Source organism: Colletotrichum jinshuiense, chromosome 11 (assembly GCF_051148585.1).
Source record: "Colletotrichum jinshuiense chromosome 11, complete sequence".
In the NCBI taxonomy this organism is placed as follows: Eukaryota; Fungi; Ascomycota; class Sordariomycetes; order Glomerellales; family Glomerellaceae; genus Colletotrichum; species Colletotrichum jinshuiense.
In genome coordinates this window covers 259,905-284,287 of record NC_139304.1, presented here as the reverse complement: position 1 = coordinate 284,287, position 24,383 = coordinate 259,905, and the positions used below count along the sequence as shown (strand labels likewise).

The 24,383-nt window shown below is 52.2% G+C and overlaps 4 protein-coding genes across 4 annotated transcripts; 3 read left to right on the top strand and 1 right to left on the bottom strand.

Annotated features, from left to right (window-relative positions):
• Window positions 1–500: 500 nt before the first annotated feature.
• Window positions 501–4,105, bottom strand: EsH8_XI_000058 (pyridoxal phosphate-dependent transferase; the record flags this gene model as incomplete). Its single annotated transcript, XM_083273966.1, has 8 exons — window positions 501–741; window positions 839–1,752; window positions 1,834–2,127; window positions 2,198–2,447; window positions 2,521–2,932; window positions 2,987–3,326; window positions 3,535–3,689; window positions 3,748–4,105. 8 exons carry the CDS (start codon window positions 4,103–4,105, stop codon window positions 501–503), a joined length of 2,964 nt encoding a protein of 987 aa, XP_083120302.1.
• A 1,533-nt stretch (window positions 4,106–5,638) lies between these two features.
• Window positions 5,639–7,780, top strand: EsH8_XI_000057 (uncharacterized protein; the record flags this gene model as incomplete). The annotated part of the gene is made up of 1 exon (XM_083273965.1): window positions 5,639–7,780. The coding sequence occupies one exon, from the start codon at window positions 5,639–5,641 to the stop codon at window positions 7,778–7,780; it is 2,142 nt and encodes a 713-aa protein (XP_083120301.1).
• A 1,409-nt stretch (window positions 7,781–9,189) lies between these two features.
• EsH8_XI_000056 (uncharacterized protein) lies at window positions 9,190–9,564 on the top strand (the record flags this gene model as incomplete). Its single annotated transcript, XM_083273964.1, has 1 exon — window positions 9,190–9,564. One exon carries the CDS (start codon window positions 9,190–9,192, stop codon window positions 9,562–9,564), a length of 375 nt encoding a protein of 124 aa, XP_083120300.1.
• Window positions 9,565–13,080: 3,516 nt separating this feature from the next.
• Window positions 13,081–14,250, top strand: EsH8_XI_000055 (class I SAM-dependent methyltransferase; the record flags this gene model as incomplete). The annotated part of the gene is made up of 3 exons (XM_083273963.1): window positions 13,081–13,560; window positions 13,642–13,729; window positions 13,787–14,250. The coding sequence occupies 3 exons, from the start codon at window positions 13,081–13,083 to the stop codon at window positions 14,248–14,250; spliced, it is 1,032 nt and encodes a 343-aa protein (XP_083120299.1).
• Between the last annotated feature and the right edge of the window lie 10,133 nt (window positions 14,251–24,383).

Sequence of the window (24,383 nt, the reverse complement as noted above, 5' to 3'; positions counted from 1 at the left end):
TAAGTGTTCAGCGAGAGGGAGGCGGCCTCGGTGTTGACTGGTGGGAAGATGGGCACCCAACCGGGCCTTTCTGTTGGGCATTATCTCACGGTAGCACCAGAAAGCTCCACAATCTGCCAAACCCACGCGACATGATTTGAGAGGGAGAGAGAAAAGGAGGCCAAGAACGACACGGTGCAGCGCAAACCCATAACAGATTGACACAATGGGGGCAGCCATGACGTGCCTCGGAAAAGTGGCAAAGATCCCCCTGACCAGATAATTGGCGGATGGAGCAACAGTCACAGCGACGACAAAACCATGCATGGATCGACAACTCCCCCAGCATGGACGAACAATCTTGATTTATGTGGCTGCTACCAGACTTACTTCAAGCCCATACATCACAACTGACACCACTGCATTCGCGCATCCGGCATTCTTTTGCTCTCGTCCCGATCCAGGCCATAAAAACAGCCTGAAGCGGTGAGCCAGAGCTAAAGCGGTGAGCCAGAGCCACCTTAGTGTTGATGGTCCTCATTCTCAGCAGCAGGATCCATGTTGATATCATCCCAGTCAGCATAGACGGTCTCACCGATACTGATGATCCCCGTGGCAATGGGTTTAGCCTCTCTACTCTTGGCCTCCTCGTACGTCTTGTACGCAGACGCCTTGTGGTCAACCCCCTTCGTCAGGGAGAAGCCCGGGGCGTTGGGATTGAGGATATGCTTCTTTTCGTCCGAATCTTGTACTATCGTCGGCCTGTGTGATTTTTACGCGCGTCTGTTGTTAGCCATAGACTCTTGTCCCGTTTACGCGCTGGAGAAAGATGTGGTAATCAAGGGGGAGAGACACTTACAGGGGCTGCAAGCTAGCTTCAAATACATCATCCAGCACGACAACCACTCCATTTTTGAGCTGCTCGTCAGTCAGGTGCGCAGTCAAATCCGTCTTGACCAGATCAGCGCTAATCTGCGCGTTCGGCGCCGTCTTAAGAACATGGTCGACGTGCACTTCACTCTTGCTGCCGTAGAGGTAAAAGGGCATCTTGGCCGGGTAGTCGTCATCCAGCGCGGCAAACGCCATTGACTCATCAACCACCACCCGCACATTGCTGAGCGCGAAACCCTCCTCCACCGGCGGCGGGGGGTTCTTGCCCGCGGGGATGCCCTTGTCCAGCCTGAACTTGAGCCTGGACGCGGTATCGGGCTTGAGCAGGCCCGCAAGCAGGTCCTCGAGTTTCTCCTTCTCCATGTTGGCGATGGTGTAAAACTGGCCGGGGTTCTTGCCGCGCTCCTCCTTGTATCGCGCTTGCACGTGCGCGGGGAGGTCGGCCGCAATGATGAGCTGCTTGCGGTGGTTGGCCATGTTGAACATGGCGATGTGGGTGAAGTAGGCCTTCTCCAAACCCTGCACGACGAAACCGTGGAAGTCGGGGGTCCGCGTGTTGCGGATGAGGCAGCGCTCGACGCCGCGCTCAGCCACCTTGCGGAAGTCCTTGACCATGGCGCTCATGAAGTCGGGGCTGGTCGGCCACGGGCTCATGGTCACGTTGACCAGGAAGCGCAGGTTGCCTCGCGAGGGCTTGACGTTTCCCTCTTTGTCGGTTGTTTTGAGACCCAGGCGGAGCTTGAAGGTCTCGAGACACCTTCCGTACGGCTTCTCGCCGAACTCGGAGGATGTGAGGAAGAGTGGTCGCTCTTTGACCACGTCCTTCTCGGACGAGACGGAGAGCTTGGAGAAGATCCATTGGTTGAGGTAGTTGGCTTCGCCCTGGTTGATGACGGTCGTTCAGCATCTGCATGCAACATGGGAGGGTGATTTTCCGTTTGGGTGACGGGGAATTTGACTCACCACATCCTGATTCACCTCGTCGCCAATCTTGAAATTGGTCGCAAAGGCGTTGATCATGAGATCGCCTCCCAGCTCACACACCAGCTTCCAGGCCTTTTCGTCCTCAAACAGTGTCTTGTTGTCACGACCGAGGATCTCCTTTCGGATGTAGTCTTTCTGGACCTCGACATCCCCGCCTGCTGTTCTCTCCGAAGGGAGACGGATGAGAGGCGTAACGATGAGGGCGTCAGCGGGCACTCTGTGCTCGAGCGCATCCTTGGGCCTCGGCGTCATTGTGGCCCAGTGGCAATAGAGCTATTGGAGAGATACAAAAGTTAGCCCATGAAGGGGTACTTGTAAGTAAGGAAGCGAGGTCTGAACAAACCTTTGTGCACGAGAAAATGGCCTCGCCAAGTAGCCTGCCATAGCCCTCCTGATCAAGGCCCAGCGACTGATGGGTAAGCCAGGTAGCGACGGCTGATGCGCCGGGCTTGCTTCCCTCAACGCCGTAGACACCCATACTGCCCTGTTCGTCGCCGACGTGGAACACGATGGGACTCGTCCAGGTGAGGAGATACCGCATGCGCCCGTCTCGGTAGCAGAGTCCGCCAGCAGGGTAGTTGATGTATCCCGATCTGTGATAGTTGGCGTCAAAGGGAGGAAGAAAAGATGTCAACCGCATCTAGTAGGGGAGAAGACGAGACTCACTTGTGCGGATCGATCGTGATGCTATCCGCGTGCTTCAGAGCCTGCAGCTGCGTCTTGGTGTATGGATTCAGGGGCATCGCCGGCACGAACGGGATGTCGCCCGGACCGCGGCGCTCGCGCTCCCACAGCAGCGAGGCAAAATAACCACCCCACGCGGCATCACAGTGGACTGCGAATGACACACCTTTTTCTTTTTGGTACTCGTCGCGGATCTTGATGATCTCGGCGAGTGGGTCGCACGCGCCGTGCTCTGTGGAGCCCATAATGGCGACGACGCCGAAGATGGGGTTCTTCTGTTCGATGCACTTGTCGAGTTTTGCCCTGAGGTTGTCCAAGTCCATCCGGGCCTCGTTGTCGACGTCGATGTCAACGAAGCTATCGGAGCCAATGCCCGAGATGGCTTTTTGAGAGTCTGTTAGCGATAAGGACGCCCGGTATCACGTTAATGAATGATGAAGAAACTCACCTCCGCCCTTAGGCCAGGAGTAGTGCTTTGTCGCACATATCATGTACTTTCCAGGGTTAATGTCGAACTTGCGCTCCAACTCGTCCTTGCCCGTCGTCTGGACCAGGTACGGCTTGAGAGCGTTCTGCAGGAAGCCCGGGCTGATGGAGTACTTCTCACCCAACAGGGTGGGGATTGAGAGCACCGTGGAGGGCGTCAGGTTTAGGAGCTCCTCCTTGGTGAGTTTTAGGAACTCCTTCTGTCCTGAGTTGCACGTTGCGACGGCGAAGGGCGGCTTGATGGTGCTGAGAAACTTGAGTGGGCCTTTCTCAATGGCGAGCTTGAGGGAAAATGGGTAGAACTTGAGGTTTCGCGCTATTGAGAGAGAGAGTGTTTGTGGTCAGATTTCGTCCATTGCGTCAAGGGGAGCAAAGGGGATCCCTACTTGCCCAAATGGCCTCGAGATTGGCTACAGACCCATCCTAAACAGCATCGAGAACATGTTAGAAAACATCACTGCCCGTTGAAATGAAAGCCACTGGCGGGAGCCATAGGCGGGAGACACTTACGCAGGTGATATGCCCCCAGGGAGCGGGATTCTCGTCTGGGCGATTGTATCCCAGCATCTCACAAAGCTCCTGGCCAACTTGCCTCTCGACTTCGGTTGTGTATGGGCTTGCCTCGGTGGCGACATTATTGGGGTTGTAAATCATGGCCGACATGTCTTAAGCTCACAAGCGTTAGGGACTGCGGTTAAAGTGGCTGTGTGAACGTTGACTTACACCCAATGATGCTCGCCAGCGTGGTATCCATGTTCATATGCGCATTGTACCGTGGCGACCAGAACGGCACGGAATGCTTCGCCAGCTTGCTCGACAGGTCTGTCGAGTTCCTGGCGAGCCTGTGAATGCTTTGCTGGTAAATATCTAATTTTTTCATATCATCTGTAATGAAGAAGTACTTGTCCCCGTCATCTGCGAGTTCGACCCGGGTCTGTCTCTGGCGCTGGAGGGCTTGGTCGAAGAGTGACTGTAGGACGTCCAGGTTCTCAGCCCGCGGGCCGAGAAACCAAGAGCTGACGAGGGCATGTTTGGTCTGGTTCTCGTCGATGATGTCGGCTTGTGTTCCGTTGCCTGGCATGGTGTAGATGAGATGCAGTCGGTTTGGATTCAGGTGGGTAGTAGGTAAGGTCTTGTATGCAGTTCAAGTTCAGAGTAGGCTTGACCAGTTGTTGATAGCTAGACTTAGATTTCAAAAGACAGAAGACTTCACATTTAAGTTTTGAGAGGAACGAACAGCTGAAGACGGAACTAGATATACCAATTTCGCCTGGTCGAAGCTGTCATAGAACCTGTATGCCTTCGGAGACAGTGACCAAACCATCCAACAGGCTCCATGCCCGAGACACTGCCGGCGGCGTTGTCAACCCCGTGAGCGACAATAGCTTGCCATCACTCCGAAGCTCCATTCCAACTTGATCACTGTGTGCACATGGGTTCCACGGCATCTTACCCCGCATTCGATAATCTAAGATCAGGCCATCTCGACATCTTGACCGCTTTCTATGATTAAAGGTACATCTCCCTTGCATTTCAGCTTGGCTCTTACGCAAGACCCAGACCACTCCAAGCAGACTATAGCTACAGTACTGCCAATACTGCAATGCAACATGTAAGTGAATCCCGCGGGACTCTTTAACTCACTAATCAAGCCATTTATTCTAAGCTAGTAAAGAGCTTAACGTGGATACAACTGGTAATTACCGTAGTATAGCTAGAAATGTAATCTCTATACTCCAAGGAGCACTTAATTAGGCACATGTGCTTTGAGGATTAGGCAGATGTAGAGTGTAAAATACGCAGATATACCTCATGGATTAGGCAGATGTGCGTTGTGGATGAGACAGTCGCTTGCAGGTCTCAGCCACAATAAGTTTTTAGAGCACCTATAGGTTATGTAGGGCGCCTCTATTACTGCTAAAAAGGTATTGTCACATTCTAATAGATGCGTGTGGCGTTCTCCGCCTGGAAGTGAAAGTTGCGGTCAATACCGCTGCAGCTGTCGAGCATTAGTTGCTATTCTGCCACGCACATGCTGTTGTGTCTAAGAATGATCAGCAGGTTAGTTTTTGCGGTCGACCAGGCAAGTAAATCCTCTTGCATCACTGCTTGCTCTGTGATGATCGGTTTCTACTGGCACATCCAGACCGGTGATCACCAAGTGGTGTTGTCTGGCACCTAGACGGCCTCAGGGGCATAAGGAGGAACGATCAGCGCGGGCGCAAGGATCTAGGGCTGGAGCAGCAGAGAGTAAATGTGACCAGACGAGTATAAGAAGCTTGGAGTGCCCCAGGCAATCCAAGAGGGCAGCTTTCAGCAATAGCCTTACCTACCACCTAACTACGAATACGAAGATACTGCGTCCTTCACCGTGCTCGAAAACACCTGTGACAGGTGTCATCGACCCGTGTTGTCTGAATGACCTGTGCATACCGGTACATTGGAACGCTCCAAGTTTCCGGCGATAAGCGCACGAGAACCTCCCGGCGGGCGTCCTTCTCGCGCGTCCACCCGTTCATGATCCTTAACTTTGTCTTACTCTATCAACTCATCGCTTCACCAGTCTGCCCAGTACCCATAAGCCCTCGGATAGAAACACTAAAGGCCGAAGACCATGGCGGAGGGATCAAACCAGGGCCGGAAATCAGCGCTGTTGATAGGCATCAACAAATACAGCAGCCCTCCGTTGGCCGACCTGCGCGGGTCCCTCTCCGACGTGACTACCACCGAGAAATTCCTCACCGAAGTTGCCGGCATCTCCAGCATTACCAAGCTCATCTCCCCGCCAGACTCACCCAATGACCCCCTCCCAACCCTCGCCAACGTCGCATCCGCATTCCAGACCCTCGCCCACGGCGCTCAGCCCGGCGACTTCATCTACATTCACTACTCGGGCCACGGCACCCGCCTGTTGACCGCCTTCGGCGACCTCAAGGGCGAGAACGTGCCCTTTGACGAGTGCCTGGTCCTTGCCCGCAACGACGGCAAGCTCGACCACCTCCGTGACGTTGAAATTGCCTTTCTGCTGAAGCAGATAGCCGACAAGGACGCGACGGTCACCTTCGTGCTCGACTGCTGCCACTCAGGCGGGGCCACGCGGGGCGACGACGGGAACAGCGACGTTGTGCGGGGGTCCGACGACATCCCGGCCAAGAACTTTTTTGATATAAATCGGAAGCCCATCCAGTCTGTGGAGGACCTGGAAGATGCCTGGGGCCTGCTACGGGACGACGGCAACGACGCGGGCCGCGGCGGGAGCGTGGTGCAGCACTGGATGACGGCGTCCAAGGGGATCAACTTTCTCGCTGCTTGCCGGCCGGAGCAGAAGGCGCAGGAGGTGCCGCGCAATGCGCCGGTGCGGAAGGGGCTGTTCACGGACTGCCTCGCCAGCGTTGTCCGCGCCCATAACGGAGGGGCAGATCGCCTGCGCCAGCTCAGCTGCGATGTCGTGTCCAACCTCGTCGCGCACACGCTCAAGAACCACAAGCTTAAGAGTACGTCGCTGGACCAGGACATGGTGTTTGGCGGCCGGGGCGACTGCCATATTTTTGGTGTTGAGAGCGTGGTGCAGCCCGCCGTGGTCGTCGCCAGCGTCGAGACGTTGGGGAGCGGGAAGCTCAAGGTGGGACTGACTGCTGGCGTGGCGCACGGCGTGTGCGAGGATGATATCTTCGCCATCTACCCCAGTGACAGACGGCTTGCCAGCCTTGCTGACTACACGGCGCCGCTGGCCACCTGCAGCGTGACTGCTGTGGAGGACTTCACCTGCAAAGCGCACATCCAGTTGAACACTGCCAACCTCGAGAAGGTCCAGGTCGGCTGCGCGGCTGTTAGTCTGCGCAGCATCTTGAAGGACCACGTCCTGCAGCCCAAGGGGGCGTGGGTATCGGCTGCGGACAGCAGCGCTGAGCCACCTGATGCAGTAGTCCAGAAAGTTCGGGACTGCATCAGCAGGGGGAGCAGGGTTGTCGAGCTCAAAGACGCCGGGGAGGCCTTCTTCAAGGTGCTGGTGAAACAAGATGGCAGCTTCACCGTCTCCTTCACCCCAAACCAAGCCGAGGCCAAGGTCGAAGTCACAGGAGAGCCCGAAGACGTGCTCTCCCAACTCATCCACCTAACCGTCTTCTACAACCTCTTCAACCTCGCCAAAGACAACGCGGCGCAGCAGGAACGAGGCCTGACAGTCAGTAGAATCGGCTACCTCGACAAGGACGTCAAACCCCCCGAACCGCGGCGTTTCCAACTCAACCGCCCCCCCTCCCTAGCCACGGACCTCAAACCCGTTCCTCAGGGCTCAATCGACATCCTCGCAGGCCGCAGTCTAGGGATCGAGGTGCGCAACGCGTCGCTGGAGGACTTGTACCTCGAGATCCTGGACCTGGAGCCGTCGTGGCGGGTGACGCGGACGTACCCCATGCCGCGGCAGTCGCCAACCCTGACGCCGCCCAACGAGGGGACACACTTCTTCATCAAGATGTCGCCATCGGACAGTGTGCGCGGCGCTGTTCAGCCCGACACCTTCGACCGGTTTGTCGTGGTGGCGACGTCGAGGGACCGCCTTAATTTTCCGAGGAATGTCCTTCCGACGCTGGGCGGGAGACGGCGGCTTGCGGGTGGTGGCGCGGCGCCGCCTATCTTGGAGCCTGACGACGGCGATCTTGGGAGGGCCGGGGACGGGGTGGCCCAGCCGGGGTGGTTTGTGCAGCAGCTGGATGTGCGGGTGGTTGCGGAGGAGTCTGTCGATGTTGAACTGTAGAGTACCGTAAGGCATGTGTGTATTGTGTATTGCCCCAAGCTCTTCTAACCTGGCTTGCTACCCGCGCAGCCCTTGAGCTCTCCTCGTTGCGTTGTATACCCCGAGGTCGCTACAAGGCAGCTTGCCATCGATTGCAATCGGAGTGTGTCTGGTCCTAGTAGGGGCTGCGACTGAACCCGCCCCCGCACTTGCTTTACGCCACTGCCGCATCCGATCTTCCAGGTACGCTCAAGACACAATGCAAAACTCTATTAGTGCTTAAATCACCCACCTAGACATCCACGTGTTGGGCAAAGTTTCAACACAGCCAGCCACAAAGCACGGTTGCCTTCCCACCTAGTAGTCAGACAACTGGTGGCAGACACGTTTCTGGCCACGAGGCGCCGGTACGGGATGCGGCTGAACCCGTTCCTTAGGTATTTTCCTTACCGCGCCACTGCGTGCGATCTTGTGGATACGACGACAGCTGGAGGCACTAAGCAGCGGATCAACCGCACAGGCATGAGGTGTTAAAAGTCGACCGTATAGCGCCGTCACCCGGCTAGCTCAAGAGCCTAGTCACAGTCTTGCGTAGACTTCGGATTATCTACATGATCGTTACCACAACCGGCTGTGAACCTGAGCTGAAGAGTGGCAAGACATACAAACATCGTATGAATGTCTCGGGGGTACATCCTATCCCACTTCACCGGGTCCAAACAAATCTCGCAGCAGGGCCTACTCTTACGGAAGAACCCTCCGGGTGCGGGGTTTGCTGGCCGCAGGACAGTCGGTTTGTGTCTAATTCGGGTCTCTGTAGCCGTGCCGGTTGTAACTATTGCTGAATATGGTATCCGTATGAAGCTGAGGAGTGAAGAGTTGCTATTGGCAGACGTACGATATAACACGACCGTCAGTAAGGGGCCTCTTGGCACCCAGACAGTTGCCCTAGAATGGATGGACTACATCTCAGGAGCCTCTACTAAATTATTATAAAATACAACCCTAGACTTCAAGACATTATAACCCACTTGAGTGCCTCTCTAAAACAAGAGGACCACCATACTAACCCCTGCTGGCTGAGATGTAAGTGGCTGGCTGTTACACAACTCAGCCGTCTCCATATTCTAGGGCATGAACCCTGTCCAGCTGAGCCATTATCCCTCTTTTGTTAGTTGATCCGGATCCGTTCTTCTAGATCTAGTAAAGTCTTTCAGACTTCAGAGTCACATTACCCCATCGACATACCGAGTCATTGGCTTGCAAGCCTCTCCCTATTTTCAAAACATATAAACCCGCCATAGCTCGCCATGGTTTATTTTTCTTCAGCGTTCTTACAGTCTAGAAAACATTAGAGCCCCCTCTACTTTAACGAATCCACCTAAACTCCAGAAATTTCACTATATTAAACCAAACAGTCAACTTTCAACATGACCACCATTGTTGTCATTGCTCATGGCAATTCCCGAGCCGGCTCGTTCTCCAACCCTAACATCAAGATCATTACAAAGGCCAACGAGCCACTTAGCTTCGACGATGCAAAGTCGTACTTGAAGGGAACCAGCTTCCCAGAGTTTAAGTCTACTTCATTGGGCGACTACGGAATGCTTAGCGATGCTGATTGCGAAGCCATCTTGGGCATGGTCCCTGGGGGGGGCCCTGGTTTCGTTGACACCGGACGCAAGGTCGCCATTCGCGGGTACCCTGTCTTTGTACTTCGTGGGGAGCCCAACGTCTCCTTTGCTGAGATGGGAGTCCGTGCTGGACGCATGAAGGCTACATTCATTCTGCTGGCTTGTCGCTAAAGCTGCCTAGACTGGGCGACAGGTTTTACTAGATTTTTTTCAAGTAGAGGAAGGGGTGAAACCATTTAAATTGATAATTATAAGTGTCAAGAGGATACATCTAGAAATAAACACAATTACTTAGGAGTAGCTTCCGACTACCCTCCTCCCGGGGAATGCGGCCCATTGAGGCGGCTCACGCGCCTCCAGAGCAGCAGATGCTGAGTGCTTGGCCTCGTGAGGGACACAACTGCCGCCATCAGCCGTTTGAAGCAGGACCTTGCCAACCCGCAACAGCGCGGGGCCTGCGTCGCTGAGGTCTGGCAAGTGCTCTAGGAACCCGCTCTGCTGTGAGGGCGACGAGGGGGTGGCAGATGAGAGATAGCAGCCCCGTATGAGGCCGCAGCCGAGAGCGGCGAGGAAATAGTGGAAAAGGGCGACGAGAAGAGGGCGTGGCGGGGCTAGGGACGAAGAGTCGGAAGCGGGTCAGGTCAACCAGGCCCGGCAGCTTGTGCATATAATGAGGCGGCAGAGGGGTGTGAAGAACGGCGGTTGAGCGACACAGCTGGATACAACCGGAGGGCAACATATGAAGCAAGAGAGGATCGGGGCTGGCGAGGAAGCCCGAGTGGAAACCCAGTTGGACACGTTGAATCTGGGAACGGGTGCAGGAGTCGACGCCCAAGTTGAGGTAGGAGTCGGGGGATAAGCACACGACGCTGAAGCCGTCAATGGAAGGGTCGGGGGAAAAGGAAGGGCCGTTGTGATCGGAGCTCGTGTTTTTTTGAATTGTTGGCGTTGTCGTCAGTTTGCGTGTATTGTGTCTGGGTCGACGCGGAAACGGGCGTGGGTGTGGCACAAACAGACACCCCCACGCACAAAAGGGCAAGGTTTGGGGTTAGAAGCCAGCATGGTGACAATGAGTTTGCGCCGTCGGCAAGCCACCTGGCAGCTGTGCATTGCAGAATGTAGTGCTTGTTGTGAGTTGGAAGTTGGAAGATAATTACTGCGTGTCTAATAGTCGACGCAGGAACCCAACTATTGCCATATACCTACACCTATCTCACGGGGTAAAAGTAAATGCGGCAGGGCCCTGATTGAGATCTCTCTCTCCTCTCGTCCAAGCCGCGACCCCGCTCGTTTCCAGCAAGATGAAACCACCCGCCAGACCACGGCACGCTTTGCGGGCCTTGCACTGCTGCTTCATGGCCCATGGCCAAAGGGGTATAGATGGGGCGTGTCCTAAGGGAAAGGTGCGAGGATGCGGTGGGCGTAGCCGGAATGGAGAGGAGCAACGGGATCCCAAGAGAGGGCTTGTGAAGTTTAGCAGGCGAGAGTGGACAAAGGCTGCCAGTAGCAGAGGACCGGCGGGGTGTTTCACGTCATCACGCAGTCATTTCGCAGAGCAACGCAGGAGGCTGCTAGTGGATGCATTTTTGGTGTGTGGCTGTTTGGTTTGGCTTTATTTTTTAGTTGTTTGTTTGTTGTCTGTTGTTTGTTGTTTGGTGTGTGTGTGTGTCTGTGTGTGTGGTTGAGGACCTGTGGTCCTGAGGAGCAGAAGCTTACCTCTGTTACTGTGCCTATTCTTGGCTTAGAATGAGGTAACATCGACGGTGCTGGCCTCGCATATACAAGATGTAGCGCTTGGCCAGATTATACACGTATTACGGTCTCGTGAACGACGGCCCGGGCTCATCATCTCCGAGGTTACAAACTCCTCCAGGACTGCCTCTTGTGAGGCTCGCCAAGAAACCCTCTACCCTCGACCCCGAGAATCAGCTTGTGTCGGCATTCACGAACCTTCAGTTAGGAGGCGGCTTGGGTGGACCCGGTGGGTTGCCACGACACCTAGCGGTCAGAGACACAAAGCTGGTGGCTTTCCCTCTCGCCAACTAAATTCCCCATCTAGAACAACTCACATCATCAGAGGGTGTGTCGGCTCTTGGACCTTAACGACAGTACGCAGGTCCATCCAGACCTGGCGTGGAAGATGGATGGAAGGAATCCAGGTTGCGTTGGATACCAGCTAAGCTGATTTCCTGATTCAACAAAAATTACCTATCTGGGCAATTTACGTCATGGCCTTCTTGGCTATTTGCCCCCTCCCCTAGCTTTTCGTCAAGGTAACGCCAAGATTGATTGCTTTGCCTATATGAAACGGGGGACGCTAGATAGCTCGAACTCAGCTCTAGGCGCCGGCGCATTCCTAGATAATGGAAAGCTCTGCTTGAAACTCTTGCCTTATGTGGTATGTGTTAGTTTTTAAGTTAATTACTGCATTTAGGCTACAATCATTGCGTTATGTAACTGACTTGTAGCCACCACTTTTAAGCTTTTTGTTCTTGTCAGCCCTGCAGGGCGCTGTACTAGAGTTTAATTGTCTAAGGTGGTGTGAAGAACAGTCTGAAATGCGGTGCGATTGATGCGCGCTACACGCCGGAAGGCTTGGCTGTTGCTTTGGATTCAAACTAAGAAAGCTACCCGATTGATGATGAGAAAATCATGTGCGGTCCAAACCTTTCCTTTGCTGCTGGTCTTGATTGTGGAGACGTGTGTAGGTGTTCAGCCGATTAGGGTTTAGCATATGAGAGGATGGATTAGACTTTGTGACCGAAAGCGAGACGGCGGTTCGGGGAACCCAGTGGCCCGCCCTGTCAACTCACAACCGTCGAAGCTGTGACGACTTGCTAGCCCGAGAGATTCGTTCCATTACACGGCCTCTAGCGCTGGAGAAGCAGCGTCCCGCCGTGACGCGTAAGTAGTGGTTATGTTCCCGGTCTTTGGCTGCAGGTTTCCCTCTTGGAGATGAAGACGATTGGCAAGTGGCTACATGCCTCGAGCAGCAAACGATTCTGAGCAGCTGAGCAGCATCTAAACATGGACGGCTGGTGATGGGAAGTAATTTCGCAAAGTCAATTGGTCGGTGGCGCTCCCCGGGAGCACCAGGGATGAGCTTGGGATGAGAGCGGTGAAAGCTCTAAAGTTCTCGACCTGCTTGGTACGTGCAGCACCTTCGACGAGAGACGGTTAAATTGAGTTGTTGTACCGGTAGACGCCTTGGAAAGGCTATTTAGAGGTGGTAGAGTTTACTATCTGATCGGAAAGGCTATGTAGGGGCGGGGAGTTTACCATATGGCCGAAAAGTCCGGCGGCAACTAGTAAATAGATGAGCGCCTCGCAACATCATATAGGATGCCTAACTACACTGGCATTAGCTATTGACTTTTAGGCTTCCCATAAGCCGGGCTCCGAAGGGAGTCTAACCGAGCTCTTGGTGGCCCTATCGCGAGATTCCCTGGGTATCCTTGCGGTAGCTTTGGCTCTGGAGTTTGGATTTTTGCCTAAGTAGCTTGAGGAGCGACCATTTCGTTTTTTGCTTTTGTTAATATTTATTGAATTCTGGAGCTACTCTAAGCCTGTGTTCGTGCAATTCTACACAACTTCGCACTATAAAGTCTCCGATTAGCACTACGGCATATCCATCGTTTAGACAGGCCATCTATCTCACAGGTCGAGACCACCAGCGATATCGTTATAATGTCTTCCATCCTCAGCACACTGAACCCCATCCCCATGGACCCCGAGTTCACCAAGATGCCCGCCACCACCACGAAGCCCGGCCCCGCCCCTGCTGCCAACAAGCAGCAGCAGCAGGCCCTCAACGCCTCGGGCGACAAGGCGAACCTCGTCGAGTTCTGGCGCAACCCGGAAGCAGGCAACATCTACCGCCACGCCGAGCACCTGACCTCGCCCGTGACCCCCTGCCTCGTCGACCACGCGCAGTTGTGCCAGGCCGTGAGCGCGGCCAAGGCGCCCCTGAAAGTCATGGACATGTGCTGCGGCACGGGCGTCGTGTCGTCGTACATCCAGAAGATGATGCGGGAGCTGCCGCCTCACGAGAGGGGGAAGCTGAGGCTGACGAGCGCGGACTCGAGCGAGGCGCAGCTCGGCGTCGTGATGGAGAAGATTGTGAGGGAGAAGTGGGTTGGGTGTGAGGTTCGGCAGGCTGACATCATGGTAAGCTTTTATTTCTACTGGGGAGTCTTGGTGTCGTTATGAAAAAAGTTAAAGTTACTGACAGGGGGGTTTGGGGGGTAGAATATCGCTTTCCCGTCAGATCATTTTGACGTTGTCATCGTCGCCATGGCGTTGATGCTCATCGCTGACCCGTACACCTCACTGCAAGGTAACGTCGTCCTCATCCCCCCAAGAGTGTTTGAATGTTTTCTAACACGCTTGCCAGAGTGCTACCGCGTCACGAAACCGGGCGGCACAGTGGCCACCTCGACCTGGGTGACGGAGGGCTGGATCCCCGACACCCGCGACGCCGTGGCGGGCCTCGCCCTTCCCGGCCAGCAGCCCGTCGCGTGGCCGCAGTCGTCCATCGAGCTGACGTCGCTCTGGGGCCCGGGGGCGTGGGAGTCGCCCTCGTTCGTCAAGTCCATGTTCAAGGCGGCTGGGTTCGTCGACGTCGAGGTCGACGTCGTGACCAAGTGGGTCGCGTTCAGCAGCGTCGACAAGTGGTGCACCGTGTTCCAGGCCTTCATGTACGGCGTCATGGAGCGGTTCTGGACCAAGGCGCAGAGGGACGGGTTGAAGGCCCAGCTGATGCCGACGCTGAGGAAGCACATGGAAGAGAAGTACCAAGGGCGGCCGTTCGAGGTTGAGAGAACTGTTTTGTTGGCGAGGGGAAGGAAGCCTGAGTGAGAGGGTATGTCTGGCTTGTGTTGTTGAGGAGACTCATAAAGGAGAGTTGTTTGTAGAATCTTGGACAGTAAATTTGCAATTAAGACTGGCGTTTTTGTCTTCAATTATGTTTTTTTACTCACGTTTGAGCTGTAAAGAGTGCTAAACAGAAGCTGACATTAAGTCTCAACTTTACAGCCACTATTTTACTATAACCTAGTTAATATATAGGTTGTTTAACGCTATAACAGGTAGACAGTAGCCCTTCTAAACCGCACGCCACTAGTTGAGTTAGAGCTAGAGAATATATAATTTAAATAAATATATAATTTTTAATAAATAAATAAATAAATACATTAATAATAAAAAAAGCAAAAGCCACTTGTTACAACCTGTTGGAAACATAACCGACCAGGGTACACCGTACAGGGAACTTGGCGGCTAAGCAGGATATAAGCACGGGGAGTAAGCAGGGCTTACTCGGAAATGGAAGAACTATGGTACAAGTCACTTGACATGTATGAGCGCTCACAAAGTGGATCCATGAGCGATCAGAGAAACCCACAGCAGCGATCACTGGATTACGCCAAAAGGCAATCAAGGACTTGTATATAGGATGAGCTAAGGGAAGCCTGAGGTCAGACTTCCATAGCTCTTCAGCAATCAACTTTGTGATTCATCTCGGAATGACTCTCTATATCCTATATTAGTGAAGAACACTACGAGCCCTCGATTGATGTATGATTGATCACCATACGCCTACGAACCCCAAAGCAACGCCACAACGACTTACAGCACGAACGACCACTGTGAGAGTATCAACCGCAACGCCATGTTAGCAGAAAACACCACTGTCGGATATCTGACCGTAACACCCGCCCCATTCCATCATCCAGTTGAGTTTATAAATAGAAATTAAACTAGGTTCCACATCATGCCGTTATAAATTTATATTAAAAGCCGCTATATTAATTAATGTGAAGCGATTATTCTCTCAGTAGGGTGATAGCTAATAATGGTGTCTAGGCGACAGTTAAATTTAGTTTTCAACCTAGAGTGGAACTCTTTATAACGAGTGTTCCATCTTCTATAGGTTCACCTAGTTGTTACGGCGCTGGGCGGTGGGCGAGGTAATGCACGCTTCCAGACGTTGCCACTTCCGGTTTGTCTCTCGGGTCTTGCTCCCGGGCTCCTGTGGACGTGCTACGTCGGGTGTGCCGCCTGGGGCCAGTCCGCCTGTCTGACGAGACGGGCTCTGAGATAGGCTAGCAGGATGTTCCAGCTGGAGGAAACGGTGCCACTCGCCAGACACCCATTTTTATGTCTCCAGAAGGGCCGATTGGAGACTGTCAGGGTATGCGCCGTCTAGTCTGTGAACGCTCGCTGTAGGGGCCGGTGCCCGCTTTGCCATGCGAATGCCGACTCGACAGGCGCGTTGGAGGGCCTGTCGTCATGCCTGTTAAACGGACTACTGATCGGTTTAATGAACCTTTTGGTGATAGCGATTGATAGCTGCCGGTATATCCGGGTGTTTATTGCCAGCCCAGGAAGGTGGGCAGTGGCCTGCGCGAGTCCTTTAGAGAGCCTCACAGTGGAACAAGGCACAGTCGGCTGGCTGTACGAGACGAACAGGATGGATGACTCCTCTACATCAGCCTTATATAGATACATCCTCTAGAGCATGGTGGTAAAAGGCTTAATGTAGACAAGGTAGAGGTAGAGAAGCCTGCCTATAGCGTCTAGCAGGAACCTAGCCACCTGAAACTTGTTGTTTACAGCCCACCAGCTTTTATAGTGTCTTGTGATGATGACGAAAGCCTCAGTGTATATGTAGATACCTCTCTGCATGGAAGCTCCATTCTGTTGTTCCACACTCGTTAGTTTTATCCCTCTAGCCGCCTGCCAACTGATTAGGTAGATTAGGACAAGCAGCTTAGACAACAGCGCTTTGCTGTCGCTAAGGTAACGTTAGACCCTTTACCACACCTACCTGTTGTTTGACAACAAGCCGTCAATACTAGCTAGAGAAGCCTGCCGTAAGAGGTCTAGGTAGGCCTTAGAGAGGCTATTAGCAGGCTCCGAAATGAAGGAATAGCCCCAGGAGGTGTTTGCTATCCGGTCCTTGATCTTGGATAGGTTGCAGGCCGGTTCCCAGCCGTACATCAACGGTCGACGGCAGAGGTCGCGTTTTAGAGCACGGCATCCGCGATCCCCCGGAACTGGTCTAGTGAGAGCCTCCCATCGTCCCAAGAGAGAACTTTCTCGTCGTCAAGAGTGCTGACAGTGATTATGAGTGATTCATTTCAAGATTAACTAGAAAAACGATAAGAAACATAACCAGCTTTGACAACGAAAGCCACTCAGAAGAACAACCAAAATATCCTGTGGTATCTCATCGACCTAACATTTTTTCACGTGACAGGGCATAGGCAAACTGAAAAGTTAGTGATAATCTAAGCAGGTGCTGGGTTCGAGAAGGAGAACACAACTGGGAAGCTTAAAGTAAAAAAATGCGTGGGGATTTCGTCCTTAACCTGTTGGATCTAGTCGGGGCTGAATTCGCCTGCCCCAAAAACCCCCACTTTAAAACAATTGCCAGCCAACCAAATGCATTTGAAATGCCGTTCCCTGAATCAAGATCGGCGCTTCCACCGCAGCAAGTCCTGCCGGACCTTGACACCGCATCGACAGGGATGAGATGCAAACCTTGGGATTTCGGGAGCCTCTGTATACCGTACCATACACTGCGGATTGGTCGCATATTCTTTGACATCATCAAACTCAAGGCGGTAGGTTCTTTGGGCCCTGGCGTCGATTCAAATCTGATTTGTCAGAGACTTGAGTTGCATGTGTTTTCGGCTTCCGGGTAAGGTTTTATCTCCGAGAGCAGTACAATTCAACTTCGTCAGCATCGAGTCGACTTGAACACTAAAGTATAAATGGGACAGAATAATAGACAAGAGCTTTTCCTCTTGATTTACTATTTCCAAATTGTATCATCTGACCAAGAAATCCCCAAAACTATTCTATTAAGTTAAGTCATCTAACATGACAACTACAGTTGGGAGCCTCGCTCTGCAAGCGATCCGGCCTCTGTCGGCTCTCGCCCTTATTGCTACCCTAGTATGAATTCCATTATAATCATATTAACCTCCCGCCTCCAAATCATACCTTTTCCAGCTTCTACGCGTATGCTAACCTACGTGGCTTGGTAGTGTTTGACTTACGCCATAGGAAGGGCGCTTCACAACGTATTCCTACATCCTTTGCGAAATTTCCCTGGACCCAAAACTTGGGCCGCGAGCCGAATCCCATATGCAATCTCCCAGATCGGCGGAAAGCCGCACAAGGACCTCCTCAACCTACACAACAAATACGGTCCCATCGTTAGAATCGCCGACAATGAGCTTTCATTCATCTATCCCGACGCCTGGAAAGACAACAATGGTCATCGCAAAGGAGGAAGACCAGAAAACGCGAAGGAACCATTGGCATTTATTGGCAACGAACACAACTTATTTGGTGCCAACCTCGATGATCACAGTCGGATGCGCCGTGTCCTATCACACGGATTTTCCATGCAGGCCGTAATGGCGCAGCAGCCCCTCATCTCCGCCCACGTCGATCTCCACTTTCAACGGCTACATGAGCGTTGCGATGGAGGCGCCTATCCTATGGATATGGTGTCATGGTATAACCGAGCCACATTTGACATCATTAGCGACTTGTCCTGGGGCGAGCCACTCGGATGCCTTAAGGAAGCCAAAGAGCACCCTTGGATAGAAGCGTTAGCTCATACCGTCAAGTATCAATTGTTTCTCGGGCTGGCCAAGCGATTTCATCCATTTGAGCATGTATTGAAAACGATGATTCCAAAGGAGCTTTCTAGGATGGAAAAGATGAACTTTGAATTGGCCGCTGTCAATGTAGAAAAGAGGATTGCGCAGGGTGAATCCCGACCAGACTTCATGGAGTCTATGATAAAACAGAGTGGAGAAAAGGTAGGGCTCAATTCCACATGGGCATTACAATTGGGCTTTGAGTATTGGCTGACGTCTTTTTGATTGACAAAGGAAATAAAAAGACACGAAATGATTAGCAACGCCTTTCTTCTCATGCTTGGCGGCTCCGAAACGTCATCAACCGCATTATCGGCAGCCACCTTCTTCTTAGCGTCTCATCCAGATGTCCTGTCCAAACTAACTGAAGAGGTCTTTTCGGCCTTCCAAGCTGAAGAAGATATCAACGTCAACACAGTCCAGAGCCTCCCGTATCTTTTGGCCGTTATAGATGAGACCCTTCGATTACATCCGCCTGTTCCACACTCTTCGCCGCGTGTAGTACACAAGGGCGGAGATACATTTCATGGCGTTTACGTTCCAGAGGGTGTATGTTCGAACTTTCCCTACTTGACCACTTGGATTTCAGGATCGGTGAAAGCTTTGCTGACTCGCGCTACTCTATCTATTAAGACCGTCGTCGGAATCCCACACTGGGCAATGTACCGAAGTTCTCAGAACTTCACGCTTCCCGATTCGTTCGTCCCAGAGCGCTGGTTGGGAGATCCTCAATTCGCCAACGACCAAAGGGAAGCAAGAAAGCCATTCAGCTTTGGGCCAAGAAACTGTATTGGAATGAAGTAATTATCCTCCCAACCTTCACTATGTTACAGTTAGAACTTCAACTAATGAAATGATCTCTATCAGCCTTGCATACACAGAAATGAACATCATTCTAGCTAGGATTATTTGGAATTTCGATATAAGGTTGGCAAATGATAGTAAGAACTGGATTGAGCCCCAGAAAGCTTATGTTGTCTGGGAAAAGCCGGCGCTTAATGTATATTTAACACCTCGTAACCTGTCTAGGTCTTAAATTTAGTAAGTCCATCAGTGTTAGGTTAGTTATGTAAAACATAGATAAGCGTTTGGCAGTCTAGTTGTTACAACCCGTTGGAAATATAGCCTTACCAGGGCGTGTCCTATAGGCACCTAGCGCCAAGTACAACTTTATATACAGTATAAACGGTTAGATAGAATAGAACCCTGTAAAATAGAATAACTATAGGAAGGTGATATAAAGACAAAACAAAGGTGGTCACTCTATAGAAGCAATAATTAATTACTACATATATAAAGTTATTTGTAGTGGAATAGAGCGGGGTTCAACCTACGCGGCCCATGCAGACATGTAGGCAGCAGGGCCACTTTACCCCTGACTGCATCACCATCCTGTCTTTTCCTTAGTCATCAGCAGGTATTTAGGCCTAATCAGAGCAGTTTAAGCCTGATCAGACATTAGAGACACCATCACATTAATACTCCTTTCTTTATATAATCTAGAGATCTTCTACAAATTCACTTATAAATACATACAACTGTAGTAGAGGTAACTACTAAATAATAAGGTAAATTCTCAACCCTCTCTTTACAGTCAATCTCCAACAGTGTCCACTGGAAGCCCACGCCCAGTTACCCCCCTCTCTAAACACTGTAATTCTGTCTCTTCATACATCAGCATGTCTTTGAAGGTACAACTCTCTTGAACGTGTTTCCGCCTTTGGGCACTTCCTTGAATATCCGACCCACAATGGGTGGGAAGATACGAAGCCCTTCCTTGATTACGGCTTGCAGATATAGTATCCCACGCGCTTGCGTCTTCGTGATCTCGATTTACGCGCGAAGGGCGGTGGTCACCTGGGGGCTGGTGATGATGTAACGAAGCGTGGCGCGGATGGCTGTCACCGTTGTATCGGATCCTGCAAGACTAGAGCCAACGCCACTTAGACCGGGAGGTTCCTACATCTGCAACTCAAATGTTAACACAAATGGCTTTCCGTTATCTTAATTATAACTTACCATTAGGCATTACCTAAAGAGCTGCCTTTAACTAATTCTCAGTAAAGATGTAGGGATTAAGGGTTGCAGAAGAGGCAGCGACAGTCACGAGGCCAGACTGTGATGGCGCATTTAACATAGGGTCTCCGAATCAGAGGGGCTTCAGGCCAGCCGCATCAAAGCCATCACGAAGGCTGGCAACAAAAACACTGAGTGCACACTTTACAGCTCAGTCTCGAGAAAGTCTATAAATTCCCATGCTGCTGTCAAACACAAACTTAGCCCCTAAGACCTCTCCGCTGGGCTGGCCAGGTGGCAGTGGCGTCGGCACGACATTCGGCATGGGCATGCTCGACCACGTCGGTCGCAACGTGACATGGACTTTTCTTTAAATTCACATACATGGTTCTCCATGCCCTCCCGCTTACATGCATAGATCCCCCACTAATGCTTGCCAACTTACCATTATTACCTTCTTTAACTCTTGCCAAGGTTATAGAACTCGGTTCTGTCACCCTTAGTATCAAATCATCTATACTTACTACTACGGTAGGGTTCACATGCCATTCAAGCGTTAGATACAGGCACGACGCTAGTAAAAAAAGCATACTAATGAGTAGTACAAAACCCTCTGCAAGGAAGCCAGGGAAAGCAACCCTCAAGCACGATCAACTGGAGTCATTCCAGGATCTATGATAAGGAGGCCCGAGGAGCACAACTATGTTGTTACACTAGGTAACGGCGTTTCCGTATGTGAGAAAGATGACTGCATTGACTCCATTAAGAAACTTTTCAACTCGCGCGACACGACTGAAAAAAAAACTATCAAGTGGAAACAATGCTAGCGATACATTCATATCAATGGAGACTCTGGGTTAAAGCTGAACGCTCTATGGCCCTAGTGTGCCTAGCCAACCGTAGAATCATACGCTATAAAGCTCACATTTGAACGACTTTATTTTGTCGTTAAACTCGCCATAGTTCCTCAGGTTGACAGCCACAGGCGCCCTTGCAAGTAGGACATCCCCAGCGCAATAGAGTTGCCTACCGATTTCCACAGTTAGCGGGTTCATATATACTCTGATGCACTGAATAAGGCAGGCTCGAGAAAGAGCGATCTGTGGTGCATGAAGGGGGGGGTAACAAACTTGTAAAACCAGCATTGTCGTCGGCCCAGGTCATAATTGTCGACAATGAGCGATGAGATGGTATTCTGCCGATCCGGTGCAACATCATCTATTTGTGGTTTGCTGTTAACATCGCTCAGGGTGTCACCAAGGGCTTGTGTTCTGTCGTGTTTGTACTTACAGCATTTACCGTCTGGCACAGTCCTAAACTTTTGGCTGCTGCCTTTGAAATCCCAGTCGTTGAAAAATGTGATTTCGACCCATGGCTCGGCACGGGTCACGAGGCCCTCAGCTTGTGTGACGACACCTGTTTCCACGCCACGCACTCTAGGTACGCCAGCAGAGGCAGCACCCAGGAAGCCTGTAAGCACAGCTAAAGTCTTTGGAAGAAGCATTTTGGATAAACAAAAGTAGTAAGCTTTATAGTTTGGTTGGTTTGGTTAAGGTAGAGTAAAAGGATTGTGCTCACGAGAAGGAGCACTTTTGAATTATCTGTTCAGTCTTCAGTCATACTTATAACACCCAAGTCAGTCAAACCAACGCTGGCTATGCGACATAAAATCAGCCTACTGGACTTTAGCTGCAAAACAGTCAGTTACTATTCAGTCAGCTGCAGTGATGTAGCATTGAGTATCAGCCGCAGCTGCACGGTCATCAGCTGAAATGGCGATGAGTAAGCGAACCTTTTGCTATTGGCCGGTCGGCTCCCTGCTCGATCAGCGCTAATGCCAGGGCCCTGTTACGAGTTAGCAGAATGTAGTCAACAATAGAGAGGCCGACCACATAGCCTGCAGCTAACCAATCATCATTAGGACAGGATGATGGCGGCGAGAAGCAAATTGGTAATAGAGACAGGGTGTTATCCTGTCATATAGAATAATGGATCGTATCAAACATACAGGCCTCGGTTTTCATCCTCATTGGCCAGGACGACATAGGCTATTGCCTTGTTAGTCAGAGGCGCACCCCCAAGTAGGCTATTAAGGCTCGGCCCGCAACCATGCAGCGCCGCTATTGTTAATTTGTTATCGTAATCCTTGCCAACCTCCCTGACACAGCAGCAGCAGCCGACGGATGCCCTCTTGGCCCCCTTAGGTAAGTTTGGATGACCCCTGTTAACGTAACCAAGTAGTTCAGCTGCTGACATAACCTCCTATTCCAGCCACCGCAGAATTAACTAGCCACAAGTGACCGAGTCTAATCTCAGCCAAACCGATGTGATCAGTCTTGAGTCGAGTCACAGTCGCAGTCGCGGCGCCGACACTACCGCCTTGCTGTTGTTGTCGGCTTCGTTCGCCGTCATTTGATGCTGTCTCGTCCCACGCCTCGGCTCCTGCTCCTGCTCCTCCCACTACAGACATGGTCGGCCATGTTTTCTTGTCGTTCCCCGTCACCCCAAGCCAATATCTCTTCCATTTTGGTGTCAATCGTTGGGCATCCTCCTCGCTTCGCCGCCTTCGTGCTTGCGCAACCAGCACGTCCCTAAGAGCAACAGCCTCGTCCAAGATGTCTTCCACTTCTGACGCCGCTGATACAACACCTACGCCGTCGAAAACATGTCTTGATCGCTTAGCATAAGCTCCCGCGACGCTATGGCCTCGTCGATGAGCTGACACCTCTCGCCCGCCCTCCTCTCGACAACCTCGGCCTTCTTGGGCCCAGTTTTATTGACCCCCAACACCCGCCTCTTGATGCCGTTGAACCAATTGCCGTCCTTGCTGATCCTCTTATCCATCGTGGCCGGTAACATCTCCATCTCTTTGAGCATTCTCATCGCCTGCATCACATCCCTGTACAGCCACACACAGCCACACACCGCCCAAAGCTATTTACTAACTAACATCCCACCCTGTTCTTCAAGGGAAGCATACCTGCCCTCTCTATAGCAGCATCTACACCATCCCTTCCTCTCAACGGCAAGCCCGAGAACGGCATGAGCCATTTTGTGAAGCGCAATCCTAGGCTTGGCGAGAGCCCCTCCAACTTGGATTGGGACCGCAAGATTGGCGTGTTCAAAACTTGGCACAAGCAGATGCAGCACTCATCGAGCCAAGCTACATTTACAAAGACCGGAGCGGCCGAGTGGTCTAGGGTGTCGTGGGTCAATATCCCGGCCTTTTCAGATGATTGGCGCGGTTGGGCCGGTCTAGACATAACGAGTTATCCTAGCTGGTCTTGTAAAGCTGACATTGACGCTCAATTGCAGGCCAACATCATGTACACAGCGCGCAAACCCATTGTTGGAATCACAGGTTACCTGTACGGGAGGTAAATCGAACGTAAAACAAAAGGATAAAAACTGGTACTGTATTCTGGTGGTTCTATGTTTGTACAAGAGAAAGTAGGCAGGTTAGCAGCAGCAGTAGTGAAGATATCGCTGTTGGCAGCCCGGAGGTTGGATCTCCGAATTCCGCTGCCGCGGCCGGCTGCTGCTGCTGGCCGGCTCCCCATATTCTGGCTGAGTAATCCAACAGTGATGGCTTGTGTATGCCATCTGCGAGTTGCTCGAGCAAAACCCGCCAGTGTTGACTGCGTGTTTTGCAGACGAGATAGTGTCTTGGCGCGGACGGCATTGAAGGAAGATGATGGGTTGGTTAGCCGGGGTTACTTAACCAGCTGAGCCGATCTCGCCACAGCGGACCTGGCAGTCGCCCAACCCGGACTCGGCATTTCTTGGCTCGGCAGGCAGAAAGTGCAGGCAATAGTAGCTGCAGCTCCTTCGGCCGCCATCGACCGCTGGATCAATGCCACACCAAAACAGTCGTTTATACTCATCTCATGCTGGATTGCATGGACATCTGACATGACGATGGCGGCGACGAGGGCAATGATGGGCGCAGTGCGTAAGAATCCACATAGACGGCACCCCCTCCTGCAGGCGGCATCGAATCAAGCGATGGGTAGTTGTGTACCCTGCTCGGCGAGGTGCAAAGCAACGTGGCCGAGTTCACGGTGGGTGTCGGCAGTTTGGATCGTTTCTTGGGGCATTTATGGGGAGATGTCCAGCAAGGGCAAGCAGAAGCCGATGCAAAGCACCCTCTAATCGGCGGCTACATGCCTTGTCGGCTTCTGTTGCTCGCGGGGTGTCGTCCTTGCGCAGTGATCATCTCCCTCAAGACGCCGACCAAGGTAACGAAGGGATGAATCGATCCAGAGGTAGTGTCGCGGCGGGTGTTGGGAAACCACTTGT